This window comes from Cebidichthys violaceus, unplaced genomic scaffold, assembly GCF_023349555.1.
Source record: "Cebidichthys violaceus isolate CVI_PGR_0920_01 unplaced genomic scaffold, fCebVio1.0.p SCAF_6, whole genome shotgun sequence".
NCBI lineage: Eukaryota > Metazoa > Chordata > Actinopteri > Perciformes > Stichaeidae > Cebidichthys > Cebidichthys violaceus.
Window position 1 is genome coordinate 8,340,190 of NW_027176816.1, and position 25,373 is coordinate 8,365,562.

Genomic DNA, 25,373 nt, shown 5'->3' on the forward strand with positions numbered 1-25,373 from the left:
CTCTTCTTCGTATTTGTGTAATATCATAGTTTCCTAATTGTTTGTAAAGCATGCAGCTCTGCTGACAGTAGACTTGTCCATGTTTGCTATTGGTCATATGCTGCTAACACTGCCCGTTTTATGTGAACACGCTAGTGAGATTAAGAAACCCAGGTTGACTTACCGAGCTGATAACCAACATCGTAGAACCGCTTAACGGGATTACGGTTGTCAGGGTTAGTTTAGCCAGATAACAAAAATATAGTATGTTGAGCTCACTTCGTAGAAGAGGGCCCTGGTCTCACTAATCCACCAAACAAAATATTGTTTGGTGGATTACAAAATATTGTAAAGTTTGTTTGTTCAATATATGATTGATGGAAAACAGGACTGACATTTGACAAATGCCCAACACCTTTACAACAGAAAAGGTCCGGCTGCCAAGTCAGGTCATTTAAACACTAGATTTTTTTATCAAGGCTAACAAAAACTAAAGTTGTATTTACAGTGCAATGTTAGATCAAGGGAGGAACCTTTTGATAGAAACGCTTTTAAGGACATTGCCCTTTATGAGAGTTAGGAAGGAGGAGACAAAGCTTTTTTTCTCAGTATTAACCGGTATGAGTCATCATAACCTCAAAATCAACCAAAACCTGTTTTATGTACATACTTTGGACTTTGCTGACAGCACTCAGGAACTGAAGCCAGGACTATGTATCATTGCATTATGGTTCACAGCCATAAAGTTGTTCACTTCCTCTTTTCTATAACCAGTAAATGCTAGTTATACATCACCTTTATTCAAAAATACAATTGCTGTGGGAAACAGGAATATCCAGTGACCTTTCAAAGTTTTGAAATTTTTGCTATTTGGTGTCATTATGTAAAATCCACATTCTTGACATACAGAGTCATGTTTACAGTATATGGACCATAATGTAGAAATGGTCCAGAGGCACTTTGCATGCCACTGCGGAAGAAACTGCCAGGCAAATAAGGGGTTTGTCTTATAAAGTATTCATTGTCACCTGGTAACGGCTGTCGTTTATCATTTCACCTGAAATTACAATGAAAACTGATAGCTTATCAGAGGGAGGGAAGGAGAAAGAGTGTGCTCTGAGGGAGCGAGGCAAAGAAAGTACACTACATGGCACAGAAATAGAGAGGATCTCTGTTTTGTGAGAGAAGTGAAAGAGTTATTTGCTTCAAGCTGAAGTGTTGAAGTAACATCTTTGTCAAATATTCTTTTTTTAAACTCTTGATACACAAAAAGACAAGCATGTCCATCATATGCTGTTGTGTCCCTTTATTTAGGTGACACGCTTACAAAATATCCTTTCACATACTGTAGTTGTACTTGGTATAAAACAATAATGGAATAATGGTGTCTAAAAAGCAGATTTTTTAACTATATTTGATTTAAATAATTAGTCTAAAAGCCTTGAATACTTAAATAAATAGATAAAAGTATAGTATATTTCAATAAACGTGTAATCTCTTCCTACCAAACCTTTTTTTTTTTCCAAGTGTTGTGCTCCCTTCATTTGAATAGAGGCAGTAGAGGCTCCACCCCAAGAGAGTTGAAAGGCTAGAAGACCACAAAGATGGAAAAGGCCAGCCCACTGAGGGAGGGAGAAAAAAACTGCTCCGGTTCCTCTGCCATAATTTCCTATCAGCCTATTCAGACAACATCACCAACAGCTTGGTCTGTGCGTGTGTGTGTGTATGGGGGCAAAGCAGAGAGCGAGAGAGAGGCAGCGTGTGAGAGGCAGAGAGAGAGCGACAGAGAGAGAGAGAACAGTGAAGGGGGAGGCTCCGTATTCTTTCACCTACCCCCCGTCAAACCACAGGAAGGAGGGGCCAGACCCTAAGCTGCCAATCAAGTCCGCTCATGGCAGCCGGCATTATCTCAGCAACAAACTATTGACAGATTACATGTCAAGGAGTTTAGTGCATGATTGAAGGAAGCCTTTTTTTTTTTTTTATCTAGTTACTTTTCCGCTTTATTTCCCCCTCCACCAACCAGCATTCGAATGACTTTCTGACAGAGTTGAGTAATATTATGAAAGTTACATGTCTGAGAGGATTTAACTTCGACTTCCCTGAATATGGTGAGTACTCTTCTTCTTTTCTATCTTTGCCAGATATGTTTTATTAGCTGACAGTTAAAGGTGTGCCTTTATCTCCGACTAAATACACGGAGAGGGGAAGTTGTTCATGATTAAACTATGTGCCAGAGCATACAGTACGTATACCCAAGTGTTGCGACACCCTTATTTATAGCTCTTTGACAGTGCCTAAAGGTGACTGCAATATCAAATATGATTGCCCGTTTTCCCAGTGTACGACTCAGGACGCTGTGTTACATGCAGTGCACATGAGAAGAAAGTTCACAAAGCCAGTTTCATTTTCTCTTGTCAGAGTCTATTTCTCTTCTAGGACATGAGACCAGCAAAAACTCACTGTCAGGCTGTTCTTTTTCTTCGTCCTTGTTTTTTCCTGCTTGTTTAGTCGCTTCAGTTAATTACATGTTTTTCAATGAGCCAGTATTGGTACTGTAGAAATACAGGTATAGGTTTTACCCACAAAGGCACTGGCAATGCCATTAGAGTACGTAGAATGGCCTAAGGGTTTGTTACCAAGGGGACAAAGCAAACAAACTGTTGTGTTGCTCTTGTTGTCACACATGTAAAGGGAACAGGAGCAGGGGTAACACCTTTCCAGGTACTTCTAATTAGTTTATATGCAGTACATTGGCAAATGTTACATTAACATGTAAACAGTCTGATAAATCAAATGCAGTACATGTTCGGTAAAATTATAACAAAACACTACTTTATTTAAAATGTTTAATAAGATTGTTCTCATTGATTAGTATTTTTGTGCAAATGCACCTGTGGGGCAAATAATTTTAAATTGAATTTGACCTGTAACTGTCAGGTTAATAACAGTCACTCTATGCGTACTTTTGAGAGGATGAACTTGTCCTGCTGTAACTGGATTGCACCTTATACTCATAAGCGTCACTCTCCTCGCCACTTTACTTGTGATATGGGTTTTGTATGTGTTTTAAAATAAGTCATATTTCACGCTCACATTTAGTTCTTTCTGTATGCGTGTTCTCTGTTTGCATGCACTGAGTGGTGTCTTCCTTTAATACGTGTGTGTATTAATAGCCCCTCTGTATTTCATTATTTGCACTACAGATAAATATACTACTCAATGACTAAACTTTTTAGAGACATTATGGGTTCCTTTTGACTTCGATAAATCTTATCTGCCCTATTTTTGAAACATTTTACTTTAAACTCATACGGTATATAAATATTTTGTAAAGGTTGTGGGCAAGTAAAGGAGTAGGGTGTTGCTTTTAAAATGAGTTTAAAATGAGAATCAGTATTTTAAATTACAGAAAGGATGCTTAGAAAAATATTTATGTAGAGAATTATTCTGTCGTTTATTTTAGGTGTTTTCACATTTTTAGAAAAAATAATCTGTAATTCAAACTTCAGTCAAACAGGTTTTGCTCCAGGCTGTTCTTTTTAATACGTGTGCTGGTTATGTACTCGCTCTCTATCTTATTTGAATCCTCTTGACAATTATTTATTTTTTCACTCTTGACACCACGTAGGCTTTTCTGCTCTTTAACTTGTATGTAACAGCATTATTGAAAAATAAAACCCAATCTAAAGATATTGTTTCTAATTAAATAAAACTCTGAGAGACTGTATAGCAGACCACTGTGACCACAGGCGTTCACAAACACATTCGTGAGACAGACAAGAAGGCTTGGGTATTATGTCAGGTTATTTAAGGTGTCCTGCATTATAGTTTGAAATAACAACAAACAAGTAAAACTGCAATCGTGACACACCCTAATTTCAAACTTTTCGTCAGCACGGAAAATGTTTTTCTACCCTCATATGAGTCATAATGTTGATTGCCTTCTCCCTCACTGAGTTGTCTCATTAACCCTTTGTGGCCCTCTCCATCTTTTACGGCCTTCCACAAAACCAGGATGAAATGAGGGAGAAAAACAAGCCCAGTTCTGAAGGCCTTCAATAACCTTTTATCACAATTTAGCAATAACCTGAATCAATTTGATGTCTTAAGCAATAAAATATGCTGTTGCACTCCTATTTCTGCTGCTCCTTGGATGACAGTAAATTTACATTTTTTAATTAAACTAGCCGGAATTTTTATTAGGGGGCTGGGCTATGCTAATGGGAATGTTGTGTACAGCAGATTAACAGAGTTTTGAAATAAATTTAACAGGGAGACATTTGGAGGAAAAAAATGCGAGTCATTGTCTTTAACCTCTTTCATGCCGATTTCTCCTGGGGGATCCTTGTATTCTAAGGAGCCTTGTCAGGGAAGAGTGCTTCTCAGCAACGAGGTGATTAGTATCGCCTTGTCAACCGAGGAAAAACTCTCACGTTCTCAAGATTTATTTTTTATATACCTTGTTCAAATGATACCAAAATATATGATTTTTTATCACTTACATACACATATTGAATATACTGAGGCAATTCACATCACTCTCTTTAAAGAGTATGAATTGAGTGTTTAAAAAGAAATGTTAATATTCATGTAATGTTTTTTTTATTTTTCAAATGTCAAAAATAGACACATTTTGTTGCAATATTTGAAAAATATATTTAAAACAATATCTCTCCAATTGATTCTTGTAGTTTACCTGGCTTAAATTATTCCTTTTCTGTCTTTAAATTTATTTTTCTGATTTTACACCACATCCGACAAGAACTATTAAATAAGTGTCAAATACAGTAGTTAATGGCAGTGTATATGTTTGTGTAGTTTTATGGTCCGCTCTCAGTATTTGATTGATGTTGCGCGAGGCTGTGTGTGTTATGCCTGGTTTTAGCAGAGTGGCAGGGGGAGAGAAGGGGGAATATAGACAGCAGACAAGGGGAGGGAGGTGTGTGTGTGTGTGTGTGTGTGTTGGGGGGGTAGACAGAAAGAGAGGGACAGCTGAGTCCTGGTTGAGCATGTGCCCAGTCATCAGACACAAGCCACCCAACACCATAATTACCTTAACCCCCGTCTTTTAATATCCAAATCACACCAACTGGCTTTTTTTTTTTTTTTACCGGCAGAAAGAGGAAACATTGGAGATCAAACGATCAAATAAACTCCAGATGCACGTGGGCTGCCATGCATCTTGCCGCAGTAGCCAAAGTGTTCAGGGCTACTTGATATGGGCCAGGAGCGAGGCAAGTGGCATCACCACCCCTTTTCTTCAATCCTGTGCACTCATGCAGTGGCCAGCACCTAATTAAAACCTCAAAGCTCCCCGTCACCAATCTGGAGTAATGGCCTAATTAATACTCGGTGAAGAAATATTCCAGAATGATAAACAGGTTGCACCTTGGGTCTTCATTGCCTTTATTATCTAAAATGTAACGGGCCAAGTTTTTATTATCACAGATAATGCATGTTTGTTAAACTACACTACTTAAAAAAAGGGAAATGAGAACGGTGAAGTATCCTTTTTAATTATACTATCTTAAAAAGGATGGCAATGAATTATAAATTATGTCATTAATTAGGAAAAAAAGTTTTAATTATGTATTATTTTCTGGATTTTCTTTTTCTTTTTCCCCCATATTTCTGTTTAAATTGTCTCAGCGTAACCAGCTGAAAAGAAATCCTGATTTTAATCTCACAGCTGAATATGCCGTGTCATGTACTCTTGTGAGAGTCAAGAGAAAAGCGTGCGGGAACTTTTTTTCTCCCCGACCCGATTTCCTAATCTTACATATGAAATTATAATTTCATGCAAAGTAAGGGGCAAGAATAATCTCTAGTCGTTGATATGCTATATAAGAGGGGAAAAGGGGAGAATGAAGAGGTAATTAGCAGAGTGGAAGACTTTGGCACATTTGTCTGAAAGCATGGTCTCCACTGGCCATGAATGAATTTGCATGCTTAGTTTATCGAAGCACAGTTATTAGGCCAGCTGAAAGAGAGATTAAGCCAGCACAAAATGTGGTGACTAATCCTTTTAAATGTGGCAGGGGGTCTTTAAGGTGTGAAACCAGTCCGTACGTAGGTTAGTCGGTATGGAATGTGACAAACCACAACTTTCATACAACTGAATGTGTGGAAAAGGAAGCAGCAGATGCAGGGTTAACTATTTAATGACAAGGACAGTGATTGACACAGGTAATAAATTGATAGTTTATCTCCTGACCCTCTTATCTCTGGAACAAATACAGCAGGTGGGGTCAGCCTTGATATAATGACGGAAACACTGCAGATCATTTTTTATTAAGCAATATGTTGGTGAGTTTAGTTAATCATACCTGTAAGGCAAAAGCTTAAAAAAACGAGAAGAGTAGGGGTTGAGCTGAATCTGGCTTCTCACTTTACTGCTGTGTATTTGTTTTTTTTAGCAATGAGCACATCTCTTAGTTTCAATTCTCTATCAGCTTTTCTTTGACAGGATTAAGGTGGCTGTTGTACCGACTGTGGCTTTATGTTTGATAGGAGGAAAGAAAAAAAAAATCAGCACAAACAAACACAGAAGCTCTTTTTTTCTGTCACCTTCACTGTGTGCAAGAAAATGTTTGCTCTGCCGAGTTACAGAGCCAATACCCCTGTCCTCGTCCATAATTGACTGCAAACAGGAACATAGTGACGTTTAAACACTGCCCTCCTCTCTCCTGTGTGTCACACACACACACACACACACACACACACACACACACACACACACACACACACAGTCCCCGACCCGGCACCCCTCAGCCTCAGGTCCCCCTTCTGCCGTGTGTTTTTTCATGTGACATTCTATTCACTTGGGTCAGTAGCAGGCAGCACCAGCAATAATTACTGTCTGTACATGATAAATCTGAAGCCCAGCTGTTCATTTCTGTCACCGCCAACAGAGACAGAAAGATAGCGAAGAGAAGGGAGAGAGGGGGAAAGAGAGAGGCAGAGCCCAGTTTGCCGGATTTCTTTCCTTTTTTTTTTTTTTACTTGGTAACTTGATAGGATTACATGGTTCCAGAGCCCACACCTGTTAAGAGGCTGTTAGCAGAACAGTTGGCAGTCCCATAACCACAGCTTAGCCTTTTTCTTCTCTCGCTGCTGTCCATTCTGTATCCCCTTTTTAGGATTTCACCCCGCATGTATGACGAGAGTTTGTGTCTCTCCGGGCTCCTGCCTCAGTCAGGGGTGAGGGGCGGGTCGGGGGGAGCGCTCCTTGTGACACGTGAGCAGTGTGTGTTTGATGTTAGGGAGCGTAGCCTAAGCTCCTGTGTGTGGGAGGCCGGGTCGGCTGACATCTCTTTTTCCCTCCCTCTCCTGAGACATGTCTGCCATCAGCTGTGCTTCCCTCTCCGACCTCAGTCACACCGGAGCCACCCCCGGAACAACGTATATACAAGTAACACGACAGCAAAGAAAGAAAGAATTCAATTTGGTTTGTTTTCCACAAGGGTGGGGGACAGGTGTTGGCAGGGTCACAAAATGCCCAAATACAGGTTAAACCTGACGATTCTAATGATTAAGGGATTGGTTGAAAACGTTTCTGCATATTTTAGGAGTGCCAAAGCCCTGCTGTCAATTAGAAATACTTTTGGAAGGAGTGGAGAAATGAGTAATGCATCAAATTTGTTGCTTGTTTTCTCTTGTTCGGCTGTTATTGAAGTGAAAAACAGCCCTGAATATTGTCTGAAGACCGGGAAATATTGTGTAGGAGACAGTTTGTGGGGGGAATCGGTGACAGTCGTCAGACTCAGAAAATCGCATTACAGTAGGTTGTTTTGTGCCTTGGTGCAACGTGTCTCACTGCCTTATTTGGCATTCAGCAGCAACCCAGCTCTTTGGCTTCGTCACTTTCGATGGGCTCTCAGCACCTGTTCCCCCTATTGTGCCGGAATTTTCTATATTTGGCCAGAAGTTGAAACCCTCCCATTTTCTTTTTTTTTTTAAGTTGTTGCTCGGTTGATCAAAAGACAATATGAGAAATATATGATTCTACTTGGGAGGACTACGAAACATTTCTCACCAGGGCAGCTAAATGTCATGTCGTCCCTTGCATGTTATTGACACGTTGCAGTGCCAGCCGTGCAATTTATCTTTCTTCTGAAGCACAGGAGAAATAAAAAAGAGCAAAGTTAATAGATATCTCAGGCTAACTTTTAATTGTTCTGATATGTAATCGCTAAATGACAATAAAAAAGGAGCAGGGCCACTTTAAAAGCTTTATCTCTCCTGCTCTGTGCCCAAAGTGTCATGTCCATAACAGCACCACCTGATCTACAGAGTAAAATAACCGCTAAGGCTTATTGTTTGGACAATATTGGAGGCCCCCCCCCCCTCTTCCATCCCTACACCCCCCACCCCCCTGCTCCCCCCGCTGCTTCTCTCCCCTCTCCCTTGATTCATTTCACCCACTGTCCTCGGCTGCTGGAAAATGGCGTTAATTTTTTTATTACCTGTTTGACTCTCCAGCCTTATTACTGTAGCCCCTTAATGTTCTCTGTAACCGTGGAAACCAGATGAATAAATGTCCGCCAAAGAAAATGAGATGATTAAACAGGTCACCCTTGCAAAACAAATTCGCTTGGTCGAGCGCAATTTGTGTACCAAGCGGCTGTCTTAACAGTTTGCTAACAAGGGGATTGTTTGCCAGACTAACTGACAGAGAGGGGAGGGGGGAAATGGAGATATCTGGGGAAAAGGATATGATTGAAGAGATAATATTTTAGATCACCACGCTATTTGTTTCATCTCTTTATTCTTCATAGCAATGTGTTGTTTGTATGAGATTTAAAGTTCTACCTTTCTTTTTTTATATATATTTTTGAAATAATGAAGAAAGACATATTTATAAATGTTCTTTTCCAATGTACCGCGCATTTTTTTGAGCATTTCACAAGTAACAATTAAGTTTAAAGCAGCTATCCATATTATTGTCAGAGACATTTGGTCTGTGATCATCTGCAAGTGCAGTAGCAAATAGAATTTTCCTCATTTATGTGGCAACCAATGATTACTGCTAATTGTCCTTGAGGCCATCTGTATAGGATGGCTCGTCCTCGATTGGTGTTGGAACGGTACTGGTCATGGATTTACAAGTCCAATAATAATACTTAGCTCCTCCAACCTCCATAGTCAGCGCAAAACAGTTCATATTCATAACTGCAGCAATAAATATGAAGGAGTTTTTTTTTCTCAAATTAAACAGTAGCCTGAACAGCATCCTGGTTTTAAAGTGTCACTGGGCTGCTTTCCCATGATGTCCCCGCCCTTCCCTTCTTTGTCCAAGTGTAATGTTCTCATACAGTACGACTTGTTTTAAGCAAAGCTCTCTGACAGCCATATGAAACGTCTGGCGTTTTCATCTGGGAAAATAAGAGACTTGGTCGGGCAGATTTAGCCATGTAACGATAGGGCAAACATGCAGACTTGGATTAGAATCAGGCCTGTGTTGCCATTCTGACCACAAATCATAAATGTCGAGGACACGGCGGTGGTGTTGTTTATGGAAGGATGCCACGCTGCGCCACTCAAGGGTGTTGCCTGTTTGCATTGATGCACCACCACCACTTACCGCCTCTTGCTTTAAAACAACTTCCGCATCCCACTCAGCCCAGCCATTTTGTCCCGTTACCAGAGCAGATCCCAAACGTTCACCACAGCTTTAGCTTAGACTTTAAAAGAAGGGGGGTTGTGGCTCAAAGCGGGGCCGTGGCTTCTTTAAGTCGTTTGTGGGACAGAATATGGCGAGCCAGAGTTTTTCCACTGGTAGAGGTGGTATTTCATCCCAATACAGGGACACTACAGCTCAAAACTGAAAAGCACTTATGCATTATTGATGTTTTAATTTGTGCAAATGCCCAAGTCTTTGTTAAGTGATTATAGTGCTAGGGAGATAACAGGGGAGGTACTTCTCTATGAAACAAGAGCTTTCTTGCTGGCCGCACTGGGAAGCCATTGGACTAAATCTAACAAGTCAACGCTTCTACTCAGCTTTGTGCGAGAGAGAGAGAGAGAGAGAGAGAGAGAGAGAGAGAGAGAGAGAGAGAGAGAGAGAGAGAGAAAGGGAGAGAGAGAGAGGCGGGGGTTGGGGGTGGAGGGGTGAAGAGAGTTGGCTCAAAAATATCAACGTGTCTAAGATAAGAAAAAATTCAGCCGTTGATCTTTTGTCCTTATTTCAGCTACACCTCTCCCGTTTATGATGTTGGGTTTATAGGTCTTTTACATCCCTTATCAAAAATTATTTGATGTAAATACAATGGAACTGACCTGAAAAGCCCTATGTGTACATACTCCTCGTGGCACACTAGAAACTGACCTTGGGAGAAGAATGCAAAGTTGTTATGCTTGCAAAACAAGCCAATAAAATAATACACCGTTGAAAGGAAGGAGTTTGGGTAAATATAAAAGAGAAGAAAAGAGAAGCACTTTTCTTTCCCTGCAATGATTAACTCAGAACAAAGGTTATCAAGGATGACATTTCTTTTAAACTCTGTAATTTATGTAATTGCCTGCTATAGCTACCTTGACAGATAAACAGTGACATAAGAAAAGGTTGAAACTTTCCCCTGGAAAACAAACATACCTGTATATGCACACTATGGGCTGAGCTAAAAAGATTTTGTTCCATATCCTATTTGATCCAATCTCCAACTACATCTCAGATCACCAGAGCGTAAAAACCTGTGTTTCCTCTATTGTGCCGTTTGGTGTCTGTGATGATTGTCCAAGCTCAGCCTCGTCTCCACTGCTCCCACACCTGCAGCTGTTCACACAGCCTGCCTTCCTCCAGCACCTAATGCATGTATAACCTGTAAATTATGCTGTATTCATTTAGCTCAAACTGCATTAATATGGGCTCTATCAATGTCAACCCATGAGATAAGTGTCTTAGTTTTGGCTTTGGTTTCGGTATTAGTCATTCTCTTTTGTTCAGTGCCTTTCTTCTTTGGGAAAATCTGCTTGAGTATGGAACCAGGCTTTGCCTTCTGCTTTGAGGTCCCTGGTGGAGGTAAAACACGAGAGCATGCGTGTGTGTGCACATGCACACACACACACACACACACACACACTCACACACACACACACACACACACACACACACACACACACACACACACACACACACACACACACACACACACACACAGTAGGCTCTCAGGCTTCCCCAAGCATTTACTGCTTTATTAAGCTGTCTCATGAACCCACTAGCAGAACATGAGAATACAGAAAAAAAAAAGAAAAGCCCATATTACTTAGATGATTTGATGTCATTTGTGGACTACAAAACACTAGGCTTTATTGTGTGCGCAGGGAGAAAGAGCGGGAGCAGAGAAAAAAAGGAGTTGGCTTTAGAAATTCAGAATTTCAATTAGCGTACGTAATCTGAACCTGCCGGCTTTGATAGAGGCTTTTTTTTTTTTTTTAACTAAGAATACAGCAGCACTTGTAAAACATTAATTAAGCAGACTTGTTTTTTTAAAGGATGGAGTAAAGTGTGCTTTATGCAGTCCTTTTCACTGAACAAAAGACAGTTACCTCACATAGAGAAACGCTTCACCCAAACCATTTGGAAAAAGAGAGCAATTTAAATTGGAGAAAAACACAAAAGACAAAAAAGACAAGCCATTGAGAGTAATGTTCCAAAGGAGATGATATCATACGAGAGCACAGCCTTTTGCTGAAGAATAGAAATGTATCCCTGCCTCGGTGAAACCTAAGCTTGGTGCAGGAAAACGAGCCCCTATTTTAATGACTTTCTACCTGACAGATGACTTTAGACCGCCTTTTGGATCACATTGCTCTGACTTTGTCTCTTACATCATCAAACCATTGATTATTAATAGTTTATATGAATTGTTAATTAATTGGTAATATGAGTTATGATGGCAATATCCAACTAAACTTAAAAAGATTACTGTCTGGTCTGTTTTATAAAACTAAAAAGTCTAAAACTTGTGCTGTTTTCCATGGTGATGGTTTGTGGTGAAGCCGTGGTAAGTCTGTTTGTGCTCAATTGGGGCCTGAGCCCTGTTGAAATGGTTAGTGTGGCTACATGATACTGAAGCTGAAATGCATGCTCTAAAACAATACTGGTTAGCGTTAAAGGGGATTTCAGTTCATTCACACACCTTGGTTTTATTTTCCATGAATGTTTCACGATAAAAAACAACGCAGGTTATTCCCTATAGATTATTTACCAAGTTCAGAAGCACATAATGGCAAAGGTATAAAACGAAGGGGATTTTCTTTTCACTTATTATAAGACATAAGTGGTTTTATGGGTTCCATTTCTTAGAAAATATAAAAGAAAAAGAGTCACCCACATTTGCACACGGTGTTGTATATGCATTTTCCACAGACTATTGTAAATCCTCTTGCAGTGGGTGATGAGTACACATACAGATGATACATTAAAACTGCCATAACTCGCACACCCAGCAAAGCTAAAAATCAATTGGAATGGATAGTTAAGCTGGCCCCTAAAAATCAATGAGCAATTCATGTCCTTGATCACAGGGTGTCATTCCTCTCAATGTTAGAGGCTGATGAGGGCTGAGCACACGCATATACTCACATTCAGCACAAATATACAGGAAAACGCGTACACATTCACTGCACTGATGTATTTTAAACAACCTCTCTTGATATCTTATCTTGTATCAAACGTATGCAGTGTAACAGAGTGCTGTCCATTTTACTGTATGTTTTAATTTTTACAACTAAATGAATGTACAAAGTTTCAATCAAAATGTGTTGAGACAATGTTAAAAGTGGTTAGGGTATTTCATCAGGGCCAGCTGGTGAATGCAACATTGTAGTCAATCTAAAATAGCATGGAGTCAAATTTCAAAGCTGGTGTTGTTGTTTTTAGACCATGTAAAATGTTGCAATTCAACGACAATGTACACCAAGCCTGGAAAATAGAGATGACCTTATAGCCATTACATGGTGGGGGCACAGACGCACTCAAACACACCAACACACCAACACACACACACACACACACACACACACACACACACACACACACACACACACACACACACACACACACACACACACACACACACACACACACACACATGCACAGTGGGCTTTCATGTAGGAGAAAGCCAGTAAGGTTAGCCAAATGAATAGGATGGAAATTCTGTGTTTCAAAATAGCAATTTTGCCCTTATTAATGCCATTAGTGTAACAGTCATAATGGATCAAATCAACGGATGACCGAAGCAACTCCCCTGTCTCTGCGCTATGACGGGATCATGTCGGGAACAATTTGGGCATTTTGTGTTGATGAGTGAAGTTTCGAGTGTTGTAGTATCCTGCAAACTGTCCCTAAATTATGCCGAAAGTTCCTCTCTTTATCTATTTCTCTTTTTTACTTTGTTCTCCTTCCAGCCTCTGCTCTTTGTAAACATTTTATTCATAATTTGTACTTTCTTTGAACATTCATTTGCTGTTGCCACCCTTCATTTCGGCCAGCTATCAGTAGAAGTGACCCTTTCGTTATGAACCACTGTATTTTTAACCCAGATTTAGATAATGGCACTGTGACAGTCACTTTTGCTCCTGGGCTATTCGCTGCTTTGAGGCAGTTCATGTCACTCACACTTTGTATCTCCTCGTTACCAATTATAGCGACACTGACCAATTCAAAACAATGCTTCAACAGAAATTATGTCTTTGCGACGCCATGTCTTCAATTTCAAATCTTAATTTCTGTTCTCTGAACCTTTTTCACGAACCATGTTGTCCTTCTTTGTCCACAGAGTCTGTGTTTTATTAGTTATGAGTTAGCAGCAGTTGCTTGGCCTTAACAGGTGGCCATCTTTTACGGTCTATTACTCTGGTAACATTTGAAAGGGTCATTCAGCCCACTGGCTAAATACTTCAGATTTGGGGAGAGGAGAGGGCCTTCGAAACAGTTGTCGCCTGTCAGGAGGAGCAGAGAGTCAGGAGGACCGGTGAAACACTTGCTCGTCCCCTCGTCGAGGTGAGAATTTTCCAGCAGCTGTCACTTGGCCTCTTTACCTCATGTTTTTTTTGGACGGGTGTTTTTTTTTTTCCTCTTCATTTGCAATAAAGCAGAAATGAATGTTTGTGGCAACTGGAGGGGGAGGGCAGACTCCAGTGCTGTGCCCCGTCACTCACAATCTCGCCCATGTGTGTCCTCCTCTGGAAGGGTTACATGTCTCATCAGCCGCCTATCATGAGACGCACGAGAGACGAGCCTACCGGCAGAGTCTTCTTTCTTGTGATTCAACTGCTTAAAAGGCTCCGGTGGGTTTCTTTCAACGTCTGGTGTCACAAAACTCTTTCCATTTGGCCGTCTATAGTAGCAAAATGGTGTTTCGTTTGCCTCTGTTCTGGCTCTCCTCGACTGCACTACCCTTCTCTCTCTCGTTCCCTCTTCCTTTCTCTGTCTCCCTCACTCCCCCTTTCTCCCCCCCTCAATCCATCTGCATCATGTCGATCTGTCAGACTGCCAGTGTCTGTTCCAATTAGATTCCACTTAATACACGTAACCTCGATTAACACGCAATCAAGCCCAGATAAATCACGTCCTTTAAGTCCCCCCCTCTGCCTCTCCTGTGTTGCTTTGCATCACTCAGTTTTTCCCAACAAGATTTCTTCGCCACAGTCGTTGGTCACAATGTATGAAATCCCACTTTGACTGCATGAGCAGGTTAACTTAGCAAATGTCCTCCGTGGTGACATTTTGCTGCGGAGACGGGTGCTTTTCACCTCTAACCAAACGCTCTCTCTTAGTTCGGTCTCACTTCTGTCACCACAAATGTGAAGTTACTCTTGTGTTTCCAGCACTCTTGTTGGTGCCCTTCTCTCCCCTGAAGATGAAGGTGTCTTAATTACATCTTTGGTTAAAAAGCTACAAAAGACACCCTGGGCTTTCTCTACATTGCGGGAAGCTTTGTACTCTATTGTCTCGATGACCTTTTTAGCTAGCGGACAATTGGTTTGACTAGATTACAAATTAAGACACAGCACCAGGCACTTAGAAAGCAAGTCTGTTAGACAGCAGTTCTATTACTACCAGCCTGTGAAAGCCACTGGGCCATACATTTTAAGCATCACATAAATGGCCACAAAGTCAGGCATCACATGCACATTGTTCCGTATCTATAAAATATAAAAGTTGCATTTGCTTTAATGATATCTGATATGCCATAGTTCCTCTTTGCCAGTGGCAGAAAGGGAAAAACACACAAAGCCGCTACAGAGCTTAGGATTCAGTGCCGATTATAATTCTTTAAACAAAGTTAATAATTTACACTGTTTATGCAAATAGGAGGAAAGAGGACTGTTGAATTACCAAACAGCGAAAACCTCTAAAAATACAAACCAAATGAAAACAACCTGGGGCACTGAAAAAGCACACACAGCACTCTTGGGGTCTTCTTTTATTAATCGCAGCTAAAAGTGCTAACATTGACATGTTGAACAGATTAGCCTCTTTAATAACGGGGCGGGTCAACATGGCTACCGCTGCTGATCCATGAGGATAGCCTGTCGAGAGGCGGATAGCCAGTGTGTTTCATATCCTGACCCCTGCCTCTATTGGGCTCGCCTCTGCACTAAAGATGCACTGAATTTGGCCCGTGCATTCACTAGAAGAAGAATGTAGTAGTCTTCTTCTTCTATCACTCGTTGTAGTTTTTTCTTTGACTTTTTCCTCACATTCATGAAGGTCTGGCAGTGTTATCGCAGTGTCTGACTGCTTGGTTACGTTTTTTGTAGCCGTGCTGTGTTCAAAAGTGGAAGCTGTGGCAGTTAGAAATCTGGCTTTGTTTCACACAGCGACAGCTTGTGTCATACACGCTCAGGCTGCCGCTGTACAGCATTAATGGTTTTAAATATCTCAATGCTAGTTGGAGCTGACAAGGCTTGCCGGTGTGCAGTGTGTAAATAGGGCTTGGATTTAAAATAAATTAAGCTATGAGAAAGGCTCACGTTGATCCATTTCTTATCTCCTCTGCTGCCTTGTCAGCCCCAAGTCCTTTCAAATCGTGTGGACAAGTTAAGGGACAAGCAGTCCTCATTCACAGTTTCTAGCATATAAAAAGATCCTGTTATTAGTTCTACATATTGAATAATGGTATGTATAACTACAGCAGATAATATACTTCCTTGAAACTGTTCATCTCTGTAAAACCAATTAAAAAGTTGTGCGTGTTTTATTTAATTAGTATTGGGTGCAAACAAAATGAGTATTGAATAGACACCCGATAGCCCTCTGCCCTGTCTTTTTCCATTTATAAACTCTGTCCAAAGCCACAACAATGTTGCGCTGTCTCTTTAAAAGGGGTGACAGTTTTGACTATAAGTTGAGCAAATTTTTTTTTTCCTCTCTTCCCAGAGAAAAAAAAATGGGAATAACGCTGATGAGTTTTAACAGCTTCAGCCAGGCGATGGGCAAATATAATAAGTGTTTTCGCAGACGTCACCAATGATTATCTCATCTGGGCATTTTGGGTGAATGTAGTGGATTTAGAGGCTCGTCTCCCATTGTGCTGACATCACCCTTTAACAAACGAAATTAAATCATGGCTAAAATCGTTTGAAACTCTCCCAGAGTCTGTCTCAAATGACTAAACAATGAAAGTCTGGGAAAAATTTAAAGGGAACGCTGTGTGCGTTTGGGTGTGCGTGAGTATGGGTTTAAGTGTGTCTAGTTGCGGGGGATGGGAGGGGGTGTACTGTGGAAATGGGGGCAAATTTACCCTCACACTGCATAATGTGATGAGGGAAGCCAATATTAACACATTCTTAAGAGAAGGACAGCATTGTGACACAGTACTTTGCACTTATGTTTTTTTTTCCATCATTAAAAAAAGTATGTTATTTAGAAAATAAGTTTTTATTTTCTGTATTTAGTTTTTCTAATTTGTAATTGTATTTAAACTTATGGAAAAATGTCCCCAACCTAAGCATGGAAAGTGCTCTGTAAGGAACCTCTCAGAAGGCATATAAAACACAACCCAAGTCAGTCTTGATATAGCTCTACTTTTATAGATATAAAGTCAGATTAAAGGGCATGAGTGTCTAGTTTCCACAGTCAGGCAATGCTGCATGGAAAATGTGTTTTGATACTGATACCACTATGACAAGAAAGAGAAAATGACACCTGTATATTTTATAAACACATTTTGGTCATGTGCCATCATAGCGAGTGACATGCCATCCAGTCCCACTAACAGTGATTATTAAAGTGGCCTCTTAAAAGTTTTCTTTTAAAAATAGATAAAGTCATCTTTTTTAATGTATTTATTTATTTCATAAAACAGTATTTGTTGCAAGTTAGCCAATCGATATGGTCTACCAGCATGGCTGGAACACACAGGGATTCGTCAGCTGTCCCGTTTCACCACTCGCGTGCTGTAGTCGGCCACCCATGACCTTGTGAAATGAACAAAGGAGTAAGAGAGAGAGAAAGTGAGTGAGAGGAGTCAGTGAAGGAGTGGTGGCAAAGTGTGGAGGTGTATCGAAGTAGTGGGTTGAGGAGGGGGGGGTTGCTGCTAAAGGCCTCAACTCAGCCAACGTGGCCTGATGTGACAGGATTAGCTAAGCCCCGGTGAGCATGACTGGTACTGTGAGCCTCTGTGTGTGCGTGAGTGTGTGTGTGTGTGTGTGTGTGTGTGCGCGGCAGGCGGGCGGTGTGCACAGCAGACTGGGAACCCAGAACTGCTGCTCGCCACCAGCCGAGCCAAGACAAGACATGGGAGATCAACGGTGTGTCAGCCCATTGCTGCCATCCAGCCTTAGCCCTCATCCCCCTCCCCTTCCACCAATGGGAGAGAGCCAGACCCTAGAAGATACAGCCAAGGGAGTCAAGATACTGTGGGGGGGGGGGGAGACACAGTGGGGGACTAGTGGGCGGGCAGCTGGGGCTAAAGTGAACGTGAGTTGGAAAATGATCCTATTAAATTGAATTAAAGAGGCAGTCTTCATTTACCCAAAGAATGATGGATTTGGATAATTAACAGTGTTAATGGGGACTGGTTAAAGAGGGCAAGGGAAACTGGTGATTGCAGACACAGAGTAAAGGGGCCAGGTCAAACCTGCGTTGTATTCGGCCTGGCGGTCCTAAAGGATGGCCCTTTTTTTTTCTTTTCTTTTTTTTCACTTGTTGGGGATCATTTCATAAGTGTTACCAGACACCTTTCGGAAATGCTACAAATCCCCCTCATCGCTTTCCTTTTCAAGGTGTTCTTTTTTTCCCCACAACTCGACAACTGTAAGATGATCTGAACACAGCCGATCAAAGGCAGTTGTGTTGTGTGGTTTTGCGCTGGGCCTGCTGAGTAGGATGCATGTTAAATGGGGGAAATAAAGGCAATAGCAGGGTGTCACTGATGGGCATGTAGGTTCAGCGTCCATATATTTTCTGGTGTAGTGTGCTGCAGCAGTGAGTGCATTATACCAGTTTAATGCCCTCATCTCGGGACCTAATTATGACACTGGTTGTGTGTGTGAAAGTATACGTGCACGCACATGTGGTGCTGTGCTTGTGTGCCTGGGTTTTCACTTTGGTCAGTGCACAAACCCTATCTGCATGTCCTTAATTCTTGATGATGTGTAGGCCTTAGGCAGTGTATGATGGAGAGGATGCCTGTGTGCCAAGTTGAAGTGATCAGACGACAGGGCATGGGCCCTCCCCTGAAAAATACCCTTGCTTTGCTCACAGCAGCCGACCGGCAGTAGTGCGTCGCTAGTTTCCACAGTCTAGTCAGTACTAGTGACACCCCACCACAAAGGAGCCAGATTTACAGGGCTCTATGTGTCACCGGGTAATCTGCAGCTCATCTATTGCTTTAGAAATAATAGCTCATCCTGAGAAAGAACTAGTTGGCTTCATTTACATAATCTCGGCCACTGCCTCACTAATTCTGTTTATCCCTTATATGCGGCGTTTATTATGTGCTGCATTGTTTAAGGTCGAGTGTTTTTCTTTCCACACAGAGTTGTGCATGTTATCAATTTTGATGGTTGTAGATGCACACTCAACTCTCCATTACCTTGGATGATGCGCACCACAGCTTACCTGAACCCTGATTACGCAGAGAATGTCTTAAGTAAAGGGATCAAATAATTTTATACTACTTTTCTCCTTTCAAAAAAACACACACCACTGTCGTGTGTGTGTGTGCGAGTGAGGGAGTGATAGAGTGTGTGAAAAAAAACAATCTCATCAAGCAGGAGGCCGTTTGCTTAGCAAGAGCTGACAGTCTTTGTGTATGTAAATGAAGAATTTAGACTAATGGAGTTGAACCATTTCTAATTTTGTGATGGCAAGAGGATTTTGATTGAAAGTAATTAAGCAAGCTAGCTGTAAAATTAATTAAAGCAAAAGGAGGGGGGGGGGGACTTTTATTGGATTGGATAGCGATATAGCTGCTGTCAGGCAGGGGGACAAATGGGGGTGACCTGGATTCTCTGCCCTCCCTCCTCCCACTCGGGACTTTTATGTCACTTTAATCTCCTTAGAGCGGCTGGTGTGCATTTGTTCGAAATAATCAAGGAAATATGGTCAGAAATTGTCAGCTTTCAGATCTAATTTACCTGACAGCCTTGCAAGTGTGTGTGCACGTGCAAGTATGCATGTGACAGTGGCAGGTCCTTTTTTTTCCTCCTTGCCCTCTCCTCAGCTTTGTGGAAAATGCTTTTGACAGTCTTGAAGCATCTTGGTTGTCGAAGGGCGGGGGAGATGAGGAACTTGGGTGGCTTTAAGACGGACATTTCAATGAGGCGTGTTTGGTCCGGCTTAGCACCTCTGACACTGTTGTGTGCGTGCACACACACCAACATACCTAATTGCCTCTGCAACATTTTCAGACTCCGGTTGGCCACTGTACCAGCACCACCCTGCCTCTGTTGTCTGCAGGTAGCCTAAACGAGCAGAAGCAGATTACGGCCATGACAAAGCCTGTTACAGCTACTTAACCACTGACAAAAAAGACTGGCCAATCCTGTACAAATAGACATGGAAGTTTGTGTCCATTTTAGTTTTGAAAAATAATAACATCTGAATCATATTTAAAGTAAATGCTGAGTAGAATATTTTTCCCTTGGTGTTCCAAACTTTTATTTTGAGCTTTAATTGAATGAGTGGGACGTTGGTCAAAATATCAACCACCTGTGCAATTTGTGCTTAGCTAATAACCAGTCATAAAATAACCCAGCTAATGTCCTGCGACATCTATACGGCTTTGAGCTGTATGGGGTCCATATTAAAGATCAACGGGGTTTCCCATGATTCCACACTGGGTGAGATGCCACTTCCTCTTAAAGCTTCTCAGTGCTTTCTGGCGTTTGTGACATAGGGTCTCAGTGTGGCCCTCAGTACCCCCTGAAGAGACAGTTAATTAAGGCCTGGGCCCAGACAGCGCTGCCGGGACTCTCACCCTCCACACCATCGTCTGCCCCCGTCGCCACAACTCCCCTCCTCAACTCTGGAGCCGGAGCCTGTGGGAAAGCAGAGTCCCAGGGCTGCCCCACCAGCGGGGCCCCTAACGGGATTAGGGGTCCTCTGAAAATAGGACCTCAGCTCCAAAAGCCTCTCACCCACCTTCATCTGTCCAAAGGATCCCCCTCACTTCACCCCGAGCCCTATCCCCTCCTACTCCCCTCCCTATAAGACGGCTGCACCCGAGCTCCGTTTTATCAATTAATGTAATAAAAGGTGGAACAAAGAGCTTTCTTTTCCCCCGATCTGTAATTAGAGGGGGAGATCTCCTGAGGACTGCCCTTCCTTGGGCCCGAAAAACATGATTCGCAACACCCCCCCCCCCACCCCCCTTCTCTGCCGCCGCCACTCGAGCGGAACGTGGCGCCTCGATGTATAAGGGTGATAATGTAAATGTAGTGTAGTTTGCCAGGCATACCCGGCACGACCTATTTTGCAGTAGCTTTATCTAAGTGTGAACAAATGAATGTAACATTTGAAAGAGTGATACATTATTAACTCTAATTGATTCCTTTATAACACTATACATTTACTGTCACCTTCGCTTTGGCTCGCACGAGTACATGCGCTCTGAATCGGTCTTGTCGCTGTCCCTATTCTAACACGTTACGTGTCACCACACACTGTTAACAAATGTGATAAAACCACCTGAATCGAGAATATCAGGTATGGCGTCTGCCTATGTGTGTTTTTGTCTGTTAAGGTGAGATACAGTAGACTACTGTATTGTGTGTGTGTGTGTGTGTGTGTGTGTGTGTGTGTGTGTGTGTGGGGGGGGTCTTTCTCTCTCTCCCTCTCTTGTGCTTAACTGTGTCTACACGTGTGTGAAAGTAAAAGAGAGACAGAGCGCCGGCTTTCACAGCCACTGGAGCTTTTGATAGGAATTAGTTTTACAACATATGCAAATGTTCCCCCTTGAAAAAAAAAGGGGGTCTTTAAGTGACAGGTTGATATGTGATTAAACGACAATTAGAGTGCTGAAAGTAAGTGTCGGCAGTAGGTCAAGCACTGGGCGGCTCAGCTAAAAGGTGGCAGACTATTGAGGAGAAAACATTCCCAGGCGGAGGCCAAGAACAGGACCCAAAACAAATTAGAGAGGTGAAGGGGGGACAAGGTTGGCACTGTGTTCCAATAAACCCACAACAAAAACAAGTTCCGTGTTTTGCCTGGATGACAAAAGACAGACAATTCATGATTGGTGCAGGATCCTGTTTTCAGCAAGCCAGTGCCGACCACAAATACAATCCGTAAATCCTAACTGATTGCTTAGACTCTATTACACTGCTGTAGTGTAATACTTGACTGGCATACGTCACTCCACTATTTAACAGTGGTGCCCTGCTTGTTCTGATTTTAACCTTTAGCGCACCTATCCCAGATTAAAACCAGTTGTCAGCGCCCGTCTCCTCCGCTGCCCTTTAAGTTAAAAGTACATACCCACGAGGGTCTTTCTCTCTCGCTGTCTTTCTCTAATAAACACATACACCTTCACACACATATGCACACAAACATACAGGCCGAGACATAAAAGGGCTCACGCTTATTCTGGCAACAGATGGCCCTGTCCCTATAATCCCCTTTGATGCTGCGGTGGGCAGTGGCTCCTGAACATCTCTGAAGCCAAAGCCCCAACAAAACTTGAGCTACTTTTCCTTTAACTGACCCCAATTGCCAAGGAGCTGTCAGCTGTCAGACCTGGTTAAGAGCGTCTTTACTGGGGGAGACTGAAGGGCACAGGTTTCTCTCTCTCTCTCTCTCTCTCTCTCTGTCTCTCTCAGCTTCCTGTTTGTTTTGTGTCACAGAGGGTTCATTCCACCTCCACGGCACGGCTGGGAAAGCAGGTTGACCGCGGTGCTCTGACTCGTTGTATCGACGGCACTTATTTCTTCCCTGTTCCTTCCAGAAGGTGAAAGAGTGAACGTCCCTGAGCTCTAACATTGGAGCCACAGATGGCAGGAGGTGGGATAAGAGGCTTAGATTTCATCGGAGCACTCACCTTAATTATTGTCAATTGTAAGAAAAGATCTTTTTACTGCTTGCGTAACCTATATACGGTATACATACACAATGCACCGCATCACTTATTTTCTGATTTTATTGATTTACAGTAGATATCTTATCTTTTTTGGTCCTCTTCTCAGGCATTTACGTAAGCTCTCTTCAGCTGAGAGCTGGCCAGTTGATGCTGATGAAATAAATCTGCTATCTTTAAAGAAAGTGGTTCAGTCCGATAAGATAAAAATCCCCAGGATAGTAATGAGCTCACTAATGGAGTTTTAAAAATAATTTAACAAGTATCCTTAACCCCTCTTTCACAGTAGAAAAAAGTGACTGTAGTTTAATCCTTAACACTAATGTTATAGCTGGCATTTTACAAAATTTTGCAGAAGAACAAGCTTTTTTTTTTACTAATGCTCTTTTATTCCTAAAGTCTCTGATTGTGTTCAACACTCTTGATTAAATTGAAGATCACTCACCCAAATGTTTGAGTGAACCAGCACTACGGAGCACTTTGCTTTCTTATTAATTTTGCACTGTAAATAGAATCAAATGTGAACTCATGTCTTAACCTTTGTCTTAAATAATTTCTTCTCCTAATGTAGGGAGCTCCGTTCTCGGGCTTCTAATTGGAGGACAGCAGTTAAATGTCTCCTCGGGTGCAGAGGCGACTGATTGCAGCAGTCTCTTCTGTTTTTCATTTGGAAAGCACCAGATTTGAACACAAATGGGGAAACCCACATTAGCGCTAGCTGGCTTTGTGATTTCAGAGAAGCCGTCTGTACGGTTTGATTATGTATTATCATTTGAGAGCTTTAGGGGATAATCATCACTGAGATTTGCTCACGTTTCCAGCAGGTCTGCTGAGATGCATGTACGTAGCTAATGGGATTGGGCTTTTTTTTCTACCCCTCTCCTGTGGCGTTATGGAGCTGGCAGCTGAACTTGAACGGATGTGCATGGTGCTGAGTCGTGCACAAGACTATTTCAAGACTGAAATGCGATTGTTTTAATACTTTAATCCACCTGTCCTTGGCATTCAGGATGTTGCAGAAGTCGCCTAATTATTTCAGTGCCCTCTATCCTTCCTGGTTGAAATATAGCAGAGACAGCAGCACCCTTCTGATGATAAATAAGTTAATCTGTAAGGCATTTCTTCATTGAATTGATTTTAATAGAAATTGGTGGTCATTTATCTCAGGAAATAAAAGAAAATGTCTATAAAGAACTCAAACACACAACTTCAGAGTCTTACTTAAAAGATGTATAGCCTAATTGAAATTTTAAAAATGCATGTATGCAAAGAGGATCTGAAATACCCCAAATCACTTTAAAGAGCGAGCTATTAAACAGCCAGAATTCTCGGAATTGTCCCAGGTTCAAACCTCGATAGTATGCAAACACAAATATTTTCTTTTAATTAAAAAGGCCTCATCTCGCTGTATCCTCCCCCAAGCCTGCTGCCAGCGCCCAACGACCCCCCACCCCCCCCACCCCCAACCCTCCCCTCCCATGCACACACACACATTCACAGACGCACACATACACACTCTTGTGATGCCTTGTTCAAATCCAGTCGCACTCACAGTCACATACATTGGGCCAAATTTGAGAAAAGTGATTACTTTAATTGTGTCCTGGGCCGTGGATTCCTCTTGACTAGCTGCTAATCTGTCAGAGCCTGGTTGTCAATTGAGAACCAGGGACCACCGTCACCAGCAGTGACGGCTGCCCAGTTCACTGATAGCCCCCTGAGGGACAGTTAACCCTCAAACACCCCCCACCTCCAACAGAAAAAAAACAAAAAAAAACACCCTCTTGTGCAGTCTCACTCCCCACTTCCACCCTTCCCCCAGACTGGTCCAGCCTACTAGAACCTGTGGTGGCACTAAAAGGTGGGGAGGGGGTTGAAGAACTGGTCTTTGCGTGTGTGTGTGTGTATGTGTGTGTGTACTGGTTTGGGACAGTGGGGATGTGTGTTTGTGTATATACGTGTGGTTTGGCGGGGGGTGGCGGCTTGATAGTAATGCATGTTGATGGTTTCAAAGATACTTCATTTCAGAAACAGGGGCCTCATTAACTGTAGTCTTCATCAGGCCAGCGAGCAGCGGGCACATTAGGGGTCCACAGGAAGTTAGAGTACAGCAGGAGAGTGCATTAGGGAGGCCTGGGGAGACACACTCCCTCTCTTCTCCTTAGTTTCACTTCCACCTCCAGAGCTTTTCTATATCTTAATGCACCTTTCAGAGGAATTCGGATAGAGGTCAATAATTATGCTCTTTAAATTATTCAGTCGAGGTCCTCTGTAATTGTGCTTTTTAGAGCTCGGACATCGACAGCATGGTTTACTGCACCACGTTTGGGGCACGGCCTGACCGGATGAATCAGTGTAGAGTAAGAGAAAGAGTGTGTGAGTGTGTTTCACTGCTCTAGCATAACGGATGTAGCCGTGATCCACATTTCTGACATTTGTAGTACGTGTCAACACCAAATGAACACATTAACTCCTTCGCTGAGCTTATTTATATCGTTTGGATCTCTTAAACACGTCAGCACTGAGTTGTCTGCGCTGGGCCTGTTGGTGTCAAGAGACCACGTGGACTACCAGCCACCGTGTGGGAATGTTTAGTTTGGGACACAACCGTGTTATTTTTGTCACATCGAGGAGAGGAAAGCGCAAACTGCTAGGGTAGCAGAAAAAAAAAATTTAGCCAAACTTTCTCTACAAAGCCAGCCCGGCAACGTCTGACTGCACATGATAACATCGTCAGTCCACACAAGTCCTCTTTCAGCTACAGATTATTAACACATCGCTGAAAGCGGCAGAGAGCAATTCACCGTTGTCACAGGGTCTAATATTTATATTTATCTAGTTGGGAGAGGCATTGACAAACATGTC

The 25,373-nt window shown here is 42.2% G+C and overlaps 1 protein-coding gene across 1 annotated transcript in view; it reads left to right on the top strand.

Moving 5' to 3' along the window:
* The first annotated feature begins 1,661 nt into the window (after positions 1-1,661).
* casz1 (castor zinc finger 1) overlaps positions 1,662-25,373 on the top strand; it is a 76,293-nt gene continuing 52,581 nt past the window's right edge. The window contains exon 1 of the mRNA XM_068732534.1: positions 1,662-2,090. Within this exon, the coding sequence (XP_068588635.1) occupies positions 2,042-2,090 (49 nt within the window). The 5' untranslated portion in view covers positions 1,662-2,041. The remainder of the gene's footprint in view (positions 2,091-25,373) is intronic.